We start from the raw sequence: 13926 nt of genomic DNA on the forward strand, positions 1-13926 counted from the left end.
AGATTGTTCTGGGACCCCGGCAGTAGTAGTACTTAGTCTACAGAACTAGTACTTAGTCTACAGTACTAGTACTTAGTCTCAGGGTAAATATGCGTATGGACAATCACTCAGAAAATAAAAATTTAAGGTACTGCAAATACTGTTTATGAGCTTTCATGGACAATCATCTCTATCATACCAATTGGGCTTTTTTAGAATAACAGCAAATTGTACTGCTCACTTGTCTCTCTGAGACTTAAAAAACACTTTTTCCACCTCACATAAAAAAAACCAACAAAACTGTAATGGATGCAATTCAATTGTTGAGTTGTTTCATGAATTCTTACCTCAAGAAAATCTTTAGGTGCATAAACAGGCCTGAAGAGACTTAGATCTGAAATGAGATTTCAGTTATGGTATCTTAAAACTAAAAGAGATGAAAAATGCATGCAATTTTCTCATACGTGTAACACAATCTAGCAATTTCAATAATATCTTACAACTAAGATTAAAATAACATCATCGCCATCCCAAATATCATGCTTAAAACTATTACACATTCTCCAAGATTATGCTATCAGTCAGTGCCTTGGCTTTCTAAATCCCAAGTATTTAAGTGAGCATTAGTCCTACAAGACTTTTTACTGCTTCCACGTAAGCTTTTACACTGAACCACTTTCAGACATGAAAGCAATATGATATTCTTAAAAGATTTTTTTAAACACTGTAGGTTATTGAATGAAATTTGCTTTAGTAAAGTAAAAAGTAGGACTAGTCATCAGCAATCCATGAAATGTATTTATTGTTGTGCAGGTAGTACTCCATGAGATATAAACCATTACCTTTGCAAAATAATTCCTTCTGAGGAACCTGGGTGTGAATTAACTGCAGTTAGCCTTGCTTTCCCAAATGATAACATGACTGTTCTGTGCAGGTGTTGTTTTTATCTTTTGTTAACAAAATGTCTGAGCTTAATTATCCATAGTTCTGAATATTTTCTTCCTGTTAGCCTGGTTTTACACTAAAAAGAGCTGATGTTTTGCTGCATAAATCTCTAAACCACTGGAACCAGTAGTATTATACCATAAACTCCCAGTGCTGACTCAATTAGCACAGTAACTCAAAACAAAATGACAGTAAAATGAATACTTATGCACAGTTAAACATTATAAATTAGAAAAAAAACCTGAAATCAGTTTACCTTGAAATGACTATGTTAATCTCTGGTCGATAAATAATGTGTATTTGACTTAGTAATGCACAAAAATTTAATGCACGTGAATTTAGTTGATCTTACCTGGTTCATCAGTTCCCATTTCATTCCATTTATTAAGCAGCTCTTTCTGCTCACTTGCAGGCCTCTGAAAGTCACCAGGAAAGGAACTCTTCTTTTTTAACAGAACAACTAAAAGCATGCCTATTTCAAATATGTAAGTGAATATTACACTTTTAAAAACAGGCTGCACTAGCAACACAAACTTACTTTGCTAAAAACTAATTCCAAGCTAAAAACACTACAGAGTCCCAGGCACCAGTTCAAGGGAAAAAAAAAGGAAAGGTGGAAATAAAACAGTTTTATGGGTTTACTAATGAATTTTATGCCATTTGGTGGTCAGATCCATATTACTGAGCTAGAGCTGGAGCTGCTGGACTTTGTCCTCAAATTCCCATCTCTGGCACAGTCATGAAAAGCAAAACCAAGTGCACTTTTATCAGTGATGATGAACCATATTGTAGAGAACACCAAATTACAATATATTGTATCTAATATTCTATATATTGTAACAGGAAAATAAATAAAGAATGAAACATTCTGACATTACTATCCCCATCTGTGATCTTTAAAATTAAAGCTGATAAATGAATAAGGAAACAAATGCAGATTGTCAGAGAACCAGTAACGATGTGTCCATATCTTTCTCTCCTAAGTACCAGTTGCAAGGGGGTCAAATCCTTTGATTTACCTGAGTCCCACTGAGTGAAGAGGAATTGTCTTGGGCCACATATATAATATAGTTAAAGTATATAAGTATCCAAACTGTATGTTTTTATGAAGATCATTAAAAAAAAAAAAAAAAAAAAGAGGGGAAAATAACCCATACAACCAGCAGGTTGGGCACATATGATCCAGCAAACAAAATATATTCACATTATGTATAGGCCGTGCAGCTGTAAGTTATACAGCTGAGTCTGCACACAAAAACATTCTGTTAAAAGCAATGAACACAGCAATTAGCTCTCCCACATGTTGCTCCCTCGAGAGGCCAATTCCTGCAACAGCAGCAGAAGATCCTCCTATAGACTTCCATCTTCTCCTAAGTTCAGCTCAAGCGTGCAGTGTCATTATCTCTGAGAATTATTCTGTATTAAAATATTTTGGAGAGCAGTCTTGCAGCTCTTGATAACCAAGTGTAAAATGAACATCATAAAAAATGCAAGACCAGACTTAATTTCAAGAAAAAATACATCAGCTTGGCAACAGAAAGTTTGTAATACATTACCTTCTGTGCTAGAGGGATACTGAGTTCTGTGCACATACTATTTAGACTTTTTAGAATTCGCTTCTCCCAGCTTCCCTGAAATGCACATAAAAAATTAAATTATGTAAAATTTATTTTTTTCTCCAATTTTACCATGTATGAGAATAAGCAGCTTTCTAAAGTCATATAAAAAGAAAGGATAACAAGAACCACTGACACTTGCAAAAGCATTAAGGGAAAGTTTACACGGTTGCTTAAACAGCAACAACAGAGGAAACAGATTTCATCATCTACATCACAATAAAAAACAAGAAAAGTGAACTCCTCAAATTTTAGATCTCTGAAAAGCATACATTTCACAGTCGCTGATTTATGACATATGCCTAATGCTTCCTTATACATCAAGATGACAAATTCCAGCAGAGCAAATGGACAGCTTAAAGAACAATCCGATTCTTCTGATTATTGCATTAGACTTCAAGCTCACTTCTGTGGCCTGATCTGTGGATAATTCCTCTGGAATTAAAGCCAACTAGTACCAACTTCCTAGACAACTGACTTTGGATTTTGCTTCCATGATTACAGCTGCACTGGTGGGTTTTATATTTAATTTTGTTTTCTGCAGATGATGAGTCAAGCATCAACCAAATGAATGTAAGGACTCCTCTTAATTTCATTTAACTCTATTTATCATTTGTAATTAGCTCTAGGCACAAATTCGACAACAGTTAGGTACCATCTAACCATTTAAGCTCTTTAAATTTCTGTCCAAAATAGGCTGCAGTTTATTAGACAGGAAGCAAATGAAGGGAAGGGCAGAAGTTCAAATGTTCTCTTAAGGAAAAAAAAAAAAAAAAAGTTAAAAAAAGATTATGTCTTACCTATAATTGCTTCATTTTAGCTCCCACTTACAAGATTTTATGTCATTTTCTATCAAACACTATAGTTATCTTTTATCAGTAACTTTTTTCCAAAATCAAGTCATCCTTTTACCTTCTCTTCTATAAACAAAACAGGCTCAGTATTGACTGTAACAAATATTCTCCTGATCATGGTGATTTTTATAGTTTTCTGTATAATATTTGTAATTTCATTGTATTACTGTACTCAAATGCCTTCCAAATGGCACAATTACACAACAGCATGACACAAAACTATTTATTCACTCATGGAGGAACGAAGCATTTGCAGTACTCTATTTTGTTGGAGATGGTGGTTTTTTTGCTGGAAGAAATGAGAAGTGAGAAAGAACACAAGGACTACCAAAACATACATGCAAATGGAAGCAAAGAATACAGAGGTGTTAGTAACAGTTAAAAAAAAACATGAAGTGAAACAATAAAGACCAAAACTTAAAAAATACGATATGCTAAGATATAAAAGACGCAAAAGAAGCACAGAGGAGTGAGACAGCTTTGCAAGACTGAGCATGAGCTCATTCCAATGAGTGATGGAGGCTGATATTCCTGGTGTAACAGACAACTGCCCAGCCAGAGATGGGTAGGGTTATTGCAATGAAGGTGTAGCATGTTAGTAATCTATAGCGCTTAGCTAGTTATGAGCTTCGTAAGATCAAAATAGGACACAATCAGAATACGGTTTCATGGGAGATGTCAGAAACAATTCCTAACATTCCTTTGCACTCGGCTTCTTATTCTTATCTTTAGCTCTTCTTGTTCTTATATCTTTATGTTGTCCATTTCATTTCTATGTTGTTTGCAGAAATTCTAAATCAAGCAAAAGCTTTCCCAGTGAACTCAGAGAGAACTAATGAGCTGATAAGGCTTGCATCATTTTGCCTCATCAAAGTGCAGATATCAAAATAAACAAGTCTAACAGATTTAAGAATTTTTCAACTCACACCAGTGCCTGCTGGACAGTTAAGCAAATTGGCAAAGTCTCCAAATTTTAATCCTAGAATTTAGTAATAAGACCTAGTCTGCATTAAGATACATAAGTAATAATTCTGCTGTTTAGCAAAGTGGGAGTAGGTGACCTAATCCCCTCAAATTGTAGCCAGACCAATTTGTACAGAGAACAATGGAGTGTGAAATTGTCTGATGCTTTTAAGAGAGGTCCTAGATATTGTATCTGTCAATTTTCAAGAGACAAAAAGAAATGAAAAAGAGCCTCTGTTTAGGAAAGACCTAATCAAAGGCTGTATGAAGACGCTGAACCTAATGATCTACCTTAACTCAATTGCAGGAACAGCTCTCCAGCTACAGCACACACAATTAGAAAATACAGAGCACGTTTACGTTAATATTCAAAAATGTAAATATCAATTGCAGCACTTTTTCTACACTAAACAATGCCACAACTGCATGACTGATTCATAGCACCACTAATCATTGCTATTAATGCTCTATCATTTCCTAGAGATGTTTTTATTTTGATATAATGAAAAGCATACAACACATAAATTTAAGACTGCTAGCTAAGAATCAGAAAACATAACCAATTTCAGAAGAAAAAGGGTTAACCATGAACATTTTAATATCTGTTGAAAAAAATATATATGCAAATATAGTTTTAATTAGTGATTCAAAGTCATTCCAGTAAGTGATATCAAAATAACACGGTTTTCAGAGAGTATTACCCTTCTTTCCAGAATTCTGAAGTAGAACAAAATTAATTAAGATAGAAAAGGATAAAGAAAATGCCAGTGAACTCATAACAATGGAAAAAGCATCTTAAACCATGCCTGTGCATAATAAAAATCAAATATGATATATACAGAAAACATTTTTCTATTAGGACAAATATTGTTGATAGTATCAAAATATTCTTCTCCAACTGTTGTGATGCTAAAAGAGAAATAAGGGCAAAAGGATCCACCTACAAATAAAACTAAAACAGTCTTCTACCTCCAAAATATTCATTAGATTTCTGATACCTGGTGGAAATAAATCAGTAAGTTTCCACTTCTTTAGTTTACTTCTAGCAGACATCAGCAATCTGAATAATTGCATTTTAGCTACTTTCAAATATTTTAAATAAACAAATCATGGAAACATTGACTTCCTAAACTTTTTACATTGTTTACTGTTCTTTATTCAAAAGATTAAAAAAACCTAGCTGATATTCAACTGATCTGATCACCACTGTTTTCTTATGGGCCTACTCCCAACTGATAAATGAGTGCATCTCAAAAATCAAATGCTCACACACACATCAGGGAGTTTGGATAATGCCTCGTTAACCCCCAAACCACACTGTTATGCAACTTTCTAACCATTGCCACTTATCAATATTTCCCTGCAAAAAATGATTTGTATTTCAAGAAAGAATTTGAAAATAAGTATGCATAATTCTCTTTGAAATAGGCAAGTCAAACTTTGAAACGAGTGAACACAGAACTTCTCCTTATCTTCCCTAAACTATTAGAAAAACCATCCTTTCCACATAGTACCAACAATATCATGCTACCTAAGCACTACATACACTTTTATAAAATAACAGCCAATTAAACTGGTTCAGACAAACAAACACATACATAAACACACACTGTGTGTTCTTCATGTCAGTATTCATTGATATGAGTGATGATTTTCAGGTAGTAAATTGTGGCATTACATTCCACACCACAGCAGAAAATTTGTTTAATACAATCTTTATACCCACATGCTAAAAACAGAAAGCCCAGTGCAGCACAATAGGACTTACTGCAACAAGCAACAATATGATTGAAAAAGTAACACAATTTGCTGAATAACTTGTAAAAGAATATCACAATATATTTCTACACACGGCTGAGTTAAATACAATTTTACCTTTATCTGTGATATTCTGGTTAGATCCATACTCTTAAAAATGGAAAGAAAAAAAAAACCACCCTCAAAAAGTTCATGCAAAATTTTATTTCAAATAGCATGCAGTGACAAAAAAATCCAATGAAGAAGAAATATTCTTTCCCGATACCAAAATCCTTGTTCAATCTTTTATAGCCCTGTTTCTCTTATTCTCCCCTTCAATATTCCTTAAGCTCCTTAGCTCTAAAGCCTTAACCTTTCCTTCATATTTCCAAGTATTGAAGATCTCTCTTCTTTCTGCTCTCATCTATGCAGCTTGTTGTCTTTCATTGCCAAACTGCTTATCTGTATCTCCTCAAAAGAATATTTTTGTTACCCTAAGTGAAATGACCCATATCTACACTTCTTTTTCCCAACAGAAATAAACTCTCCTTCTTTATATGCTTCATGTAATCTCTGTTCTAAAATATTTGCCCACCTGCCACTACATCCCACTTCTTCCGTAGCTGGAGAATTACTGGAGCAGTTATGGTATGTATGTAATATGTTACATATACAACATTATTATTAAACTCCACACACATACAATTACAAATCTGTATTTTTCATAAAGTATAAACCCTAGAAATTGCACAGTAACGTTAAAATTGAGATAACAAAATTAAAACAAATTTGAAATAGTCTAACCAAAGATCTAACAAGAACTGTAAAATTGGTAACAACCAACCTGTGCTTTCCTCATATAAGCCAATGGTTCTTTCATATGCTCAGGAGGTGCTGCAGGATGACATGGTGAAGGAAACCTTGAAGAAAGTACAGTATACTTTAAATGCTCATATTTTTATTTTGCTTTATTATTTGTAAACCTAAACATTAGTGTTCTCATGAAAGAAATTATAAGAACTGCATATGATTATCAAGATTAAAAACAAGTAGTATTTTTTATTATTATTTCTTCCTCATCCTTCCCCCACCCACACCCACAATTTCTCCCCATTTGTAACTGGTAACACACATCAGTACTTTGCTGAATCAAGACCCTTGAACTCTGAAGACATACTGTTCAAAACTATTAAGTGTAAAAAGCTTAGTTAAATTAGCAGAAGTATGTTTGCATAAACAATTTTTATTAGATAATTGCAGTTTGGGCAGTGTGTATCAATTAATTCACCTTTCTGCCTTGCCAGAGTTTAAGAGGCATTTATACTTCCCAGAAGTCTAATTCAAAGTGAGCTAAACAATAATAGAGAATCTCTCAAATTTCAGTGCATTTATAACCACAGCAAATGTGATGACATTGATTTGCTAAGTCTAGAGATGTAAAATCTTAAAGGTAATTGAATACATAATACTGTTACAAACATCTGAAAATAATTTTTAATTCATTTGCAATAACTACCTCAGCTACAACAGAATTACATTATGAATTTTGGTACTTCTGGAAGTAAAAAAACAAAGAAATTATTAAAGTAATGTTTAAAAGTATGGGAAAATAAATCTGAGTCCAGTATTTTCTCTAGGATGAGAAAGAAATGACACTTTAAAAACAGAAATGAAGCAGGCACCCTTGACTTTGCACATAATAGCAACACATCATACACCTTCATATACAAAGGAATGAAATCATGCAAATAGAACTTAATAAATTAACACACTAAATAAACTTACACATTGAGTTCACTATAAACAGCATTCTGAAGCTTCTTTTCCCAACCTGTTAAAATTAAAAAACAAAACAAAAACATTAGACAACATTAAGAAATTAATACTAATGAAACATGAATCAGAGGTTACTTTAGAGTTGCTAGAGTTTTCTGTCCTGTCTCAATTCACGTCTATGTACTGGACAGACAGGAAGAGAGGGAGACACATTAACCTAATAAAGGTAGGTAAAACTACAAGTTAAAGTCCACAAAAAAAGTTGAATATCCTTTATTTCCATCTGCTGTTCAAATAATTATGATACAGCTTTGGTTAAACAAGTATAAGCTATTTCTCTGAAACCATCATATTTTTAAAACAACCATAAACGTTAAGAGAAATAGCGTTCCTGGTGATTACAAACCTTACATCACTTATAATCAAATCTTCATATGATAGAGTAACATAGGCTACAACTTCCAATGGAAATTTACCGAGAGGTAAAATTTCCAAGAGAACCTCCACAAATGCTGATATCCATTTTCCAAATGGCCTGAACTCTTATTTCATTCATAACTTTCAAAAACAGAATAAATTACCAGTATCCTGTAAAATGACAATATCGTATTTCTGCATCCCATGTTCAAATGCTGCCAGAACACAAAAACCTTTGCCCTGTTTATTTTCTCTATCCTGTTAAATAATCTAATGAAGTTCTCACTTACTACTTTGTGTGTAATTAACACCATCTCCATGTTGAAGTCCCAACAACTTCACATCTTAACTATCTGAAGTATTACAAACCTGATGTCTTCAGAAAATCCTTGATATCTTCTTTTAGTGATTCCAGTTTAATTTCTGGGTTGTGTAGGCTAATCTAATGTGAAAAAAAAAAAAAAAAAGAATAAATAAATGAGCATCAAGCACTTGTTATAAAGAAAGTAATGTGTATATTTAGTTACAAAATAAGAAACAAACAAGCATAATATTACACATACACAGTAAATTACTTCCTAGTAACTTGAAGATAGTTGTTACAGTCAAAAAATAATAATAATAAAATATCAGCCAACCTTTCCCTAAGCCAATATCTCTGTTTTTATGTCTGTGATAAAAGCTGTATGCAGGTAAGGAGAGAAGGACTACCTGTGACACACATGCTTACTATTCCTAAGTACCCTACATAGTTTGCACAAATGCCAGGTTCTACACGTTAAAGGATTGGTCACTGACATGATCAAATTGAAAATGTTCTGCAGCTTCCAACTAAACTTCCCACAGTTCACCCATCAGATAAGAGGTGCCATCTTCAAACTTCAAATAAAAACTGGACCAAACATTCACCTCTGCAGCTGTCATTACAAGGTATATACAGCAATGTGCAACAAAGTGCATTTGACAGATGTCAGCTGGGCAACAATTAGCTTTATAATCCTGCCGCAGATTTTCCAGCAATAGCATGAGCAGCTTCTATGGTATCTCCTTCCACAGCTAAACTAAGAGGAGAAAACAGAGAGACCAAAAAGCTCCAAAAGGACAACAATCTAAAACTCAGGATTTTCTTGAAGCGGCTTTAATGCGTAATTTCCAGAACACAAACAGCTGATAAGCACTAGAGGATAAGGCCAGAGAATTGGAGAAGAATAGCAACCCTGGCTGCTGACCTGAAAATAACACTGGGAGATCTGTGAAACTTACCCCCAGCCATGCCAGAGTAAGGCATGTAAGCAGCACACAGCCACCTCAGCTCCCCAGAAATGCAGGATATTGCTTACCAAAAGCTACTCAGCAATATGTTGGAGACATATCAGCTGTTGTCTATTATGATAACTCACGCTGCTAATAGACTTTCATGCTCATGAAGTGTGTCAGCACAGACAATGCTGCTGACAGCAAGGCAAGCTTTTGTTCCATCACACTCAGCTAACAAACTCCTCATCCTTGTCATCTGCCTTACACTTCATACATACACATACACATAGAAAAGCTCATTTGCTGTGCAGCACAGCTTGCTAAAAGAGTCGGTCTACATACATTCACAATGCAGAGTTTTTAAAAATCTTTCTATTTTCCCCTGTAAAAAGGGACAAATGACTGAAAAATGAAAAGGCTACTAGCATCAGCAATTCTCCTTTTATTTTAAGTCACTTTACTACAGCTACAGATATTGAAGTCTTTAATATTTGGTGTATTACTGCAATAGCAAAGAGAACATAGGCATGCTTTCTGAAACGGAATGATGGTCAACAAGGACAAACCATAAGGTGTAGAGAATTGCTACAGAGCCAAAGACACTGCTGTTGCTAAGGACTTTTTTTATTGTACATGAGATTGCAGACCTATTTAACACCCAAAACACAAGAATCTGGCAGACAGTCCAGCTCATGGCTGCAGCCAGCTGTAACACTGCAGAACACATCCTAGGGCTGTATAATATTGCCAAAGAAAAGACTCATTTGGATAGGATAAAGGAAACCCCCTCTGAATTGCTTCATCTTTGGATTTCATATGGGTGTTTACAGGCATTAAATTAAGTAGTCAAGAAGACAGAGATGATCTTTCAAAATCAGTAGATGGGGTCTCCTATATACTTTAATTTCTTCTTTGGGTAACTGCTCTGAAACCACTGCCTATGGCAGTGGGGCAGGAGCTATGGGATCTCTAAGGTCCCTTCCAACCCAAACCGTATCTGTGATTACAAGTTATTTCTGTTAGTTACTTTTCTTACCAGCTGGTAATACTATGTTGCCAAAAACATTAAGATATTTCAGTAGGTTTTGTTTTGAGCTGCTTGATACAATGTACTGCCTAAATATTATTTGCATTTTTGTCCACTATGTTTGTTTGGTTTTTTGTTTTTTTTGTTTGTTTGTTTGTTTGTTTTTTTTTTTTTTTTTTTTTTTTTGCTTATATTGAAAGCATTACTATGATTTACACTGATAAAAATGCCGACTACAGCCTACTGGGGAAAAAAAACCCCACACCTTGATGAGACATACTGATGAATTGAATTAATTTCCTGCATGATCAAAATGCAAGGTACACAGAAGCAGAATGGCAGACTCTCCAATTTTAATACACACATACTGATGAATGAGTATCTATCTTTTTCTTCTTTTTAATCTCTCAGGAAGATCATAACAGGCAGAGTAAAGGAAAAGGAGCAATGGAAAGTAAAGAATGGCAGCCAGACCAGGGAAGAAATGATGCCACTCATGGGCTCAGCCAGGCCAAGGCTGAGTCCTGAGACAGGGATAAACACAGCATATCTTAGCAAACAATAACAAATTATTTCTTAACAATGTTCATGCCCACTGGTATCCTTTCCAGACTAAGTGGCATTGTGCGTATTTTTATGGATAGGACAGCAGGGCACAAGGGTTGGGTGTCTGCCGTCATCAACAGCCTTTGTGCACTCCTTGTAAATGAAAAGGCAATTGGCCGTTGGACATTCCTTCCTAAAACAAACCATCAATACAGCCATTGTCAGCACCTTCTTGTCCTTCAGCTGTACAGAAGAGAAAGCATAACTTTTGGACTTTAAAAATCTTGCCAAAACTTTCTACAAGTGGCTCAGATACCATTAGCAATCCTTTGTGCTTATATTCCGTGCACAGCTTTGACTTTGGTATGGTTTCCTGCTAAGATGTGGGCAGTCATCATCATAAATGATTCAACTAGGATCAAGCTGACTTGATCAAAATCACCTCAATTATACCACAGCAACTCCTGTATAAACACTGTCTAAACACCTAAAAATCCTACACAGTTAAGGGAGCGATTCTGGATTTATTTTATACACTTCTGTAACCAAAAGAAGGATAATTCTGAGCATAACTAATCCAACTGCAGTAAGAATCCACTAACATTTTTCCAACACTTGCACATTTCTACTGTAGTTAAACTAAGGCTGAAAGTATTATGAACTTTCTTATATAAGTTAAAACATGTCAAAAGTCTAACAGTTGAAACAGACGGCTTCTATTTGCGTCATACTGAAATAAACAGTTTCAAACGTTACATTCTCCCACAAGATATACAAAACACATCAATTGAACACTAAAAATGCACTATTCAAAGTTTTCTAGGTTTCATTTCAAGACAAAATTAGTGCCTCAAATAAAACACAAGTTAAAATAGATATAATTCATATTACTACTACTAATAATAATAATTAAAAAATCTTTGAGTTAAATCTGCATCACTCGTATTGTTTCTGAACTCCACAATCTGTTCACAGTATTCATAATTGCATTCAATTTAAAATTAATTATACTGCAATGTTACTGCTGGACCAATTAGACCAAAGTACAAGCCCTATCAGAAGGGGATAGCAAGTCATTTGTCAAATACAATGCACGAAAAGGAATCATTAATTATCTATGATGACTCATGAGCCTATGCTTACTTGCTAAGTTTTATTAAATAAATACTGCATTCACAGAAACATTTTTTTTCTTAATTTGATCTTTTATTTTAGTAGGAATCATTATCAATTTCTCATTTTTTAATGTTAGAAAAAGAATGTCATGAAGAAATACCTTCAGATATCTTGCAAACCTTTACACCAGATGAATTAATCTACGAAGTTCACACAGACTCCCTCTCAAAGCACACACTCAGGCAGCATCCCAACTTCAAGAGGCATCGGTCCCAGTGCTCCTCTCTTCCCTCCCCCATTCCAAGTCTTGTGAACGTCACTACCTCTCATTCAGATCAATAGTTCCTTTAGATCCTTTGGAAGTAGTTACAAGTCTGCTTGTAACTTAGCAAGAGTGATAATGGTGTCCTCTTTTCTGGACAGCATTTCTGATCGTGTATTCCAGCTTAGCCCCTCCTCCTCGCTATACCTTGCTGATACCTTCAGGCACCTCTTGAAACCTTTTACCACTCCCCACATGTGTTCCCTCTTCCCTCTACCCTACACACCTGAGTTATCAGACTGGGGTGGGGGTGTCTGGGCTGACTCTTACACTCCAGTTTCATCTTTCAGCTTATTCAGTCAGCATTGTCTTAATCTGCTACAAGCTCTCCTTTGAGTACTCCCACCACAAGTATCCTACAAGAAACACAAATCTGAAAATGTCTACACAGAAAATACCAGGGGGGATTCCTTGTTTTGTCAGACAGCCCTCTATTTAGAGGTCTGAAGAGAACAAAAATTTTTAATATCTGTTAATCATTCATATTTAAAAGGTGATGTCAGATCTCTGAATCATTCTATTTGATCTCAAAATAAATTTCCTGCCCAAAGATTTCCACATCTCAGTTCTTGTAGCCATCCCTACATTTTACCTTAAAAACATTCCAGAAAGGGAAGGTCACAAATGGAGTCCCCTAGGGTCTGTCTTGGGACTGGTGCTCTTCAGTATCTTTATCAGTGACACAGATAGTGGGATTGAGTGAACCTTCAGCACAAGTCTGCTGGTGACACCAGCCTGAGTGGTGCAGTTGATATGATAGAAGAAAAGAATGCCATTCAGAAAGACCTGGACAGGCTTGAGAAGTGGGCTCATATGTACCTAATGAGGTACAAGGCCAAGTACAAGGCGTTGCGTTTGGGTCAGGGCAATCCCAGATATCTGTACTGGGAGAATTCCTTGACAGCATCCTTGGGGGTCCCGATAGACATGAACAAACTGTATCCTGGGCTGCATCCAAAGAAGGGTGGCTAGCAGGGAGAAGGAGGTGATTGTCCCCCTTTACTCAGACCTTGTAAGGCTCCATCCAGAATACTGTGCCCAAGCCTGGGGCCTGCACTACAGGATGGATGCAGAGCTATTGGAGCAGGTCCAGAGGAGGGCCACAAAGCCTTTAAATAAGCATAGAGTGAAAAAGTATGCTCACTTTTTTTCTGTATTAATCTCATTGCATTAACTATGGACACACTATCACCATTAAAACTCATCCTATGGAATCAACCAAACATTTCTTTTTCCAATCTTCATTAACACACAACTCTACCCTCTTTCACTTCTCAGGACAAAAATGTGATTATCTGATGATACCTGTGACAGTAGATCATATTGCACCTACACTAAACTTATTTTAAAGACAACATGCATCACAGCCCC

At 35.4% G+C, this 13926-nt stretch overlaps 1 protein-coding gene across 3 annotated transcripts in view; it reads right to left on the reverse strand.

The window, feature by feature from the left end:
* TBC1D19 (TBC1 domain family member 19) overlaps positions 1–13926 on the reverse strand; it is a 45158-nt gene that overhangs the window by 29498 nt on the left and 1734 nt on the right. The window contains exons 2-8 of one of the 3 annotated variants that reach the window (XM_040699293.2): positions 12782–12911; positions 8657–8729; positions 7880–7925; positions 6939–7014; positions 2481–2555; positions 1277–1340; positions 327–373 (exon numbers count right to left, since the gene is read on the reverse strand). In XM_040699293.2, the coding sequence (XP_040555227.1) occupies positions 327–373; positions 1277–1340; positions 2481–2555; positions 6939–7014; positions 7880–7925; positions 8657–8729; positions 12782–12838 (438 nt within the window). In that variant the 5' untranslated portion in view covers positions 12839–12911. Of the gene's footprint in view, positions 1–326; positions 374–1276; positions 1397–2480; positions 2556–6938; positions 7015–7879; positions 7926–8656; positions 8730–12781; positions 12912–13926 lie in introns of those variants that run through there. The other 2 variants (XM_015285711.4, XM_025150238.2) reach the window with 2 other exon arrangements.

Source organism: Gallus gallus, chromosome 4 (genome assembly GCF_016699485.2).
Source record: "Gallus gallus isolate bGalGal1 chromosome 4, bGalGal1.mat.broiler.GRCg7b, whole genome shotgun sequence".
Lineage (NCBI taxonomy): Eukaryota > Metazoa > Chordata > Aves > Galliformes > Phasianidae > Gallus > Gallus gallus.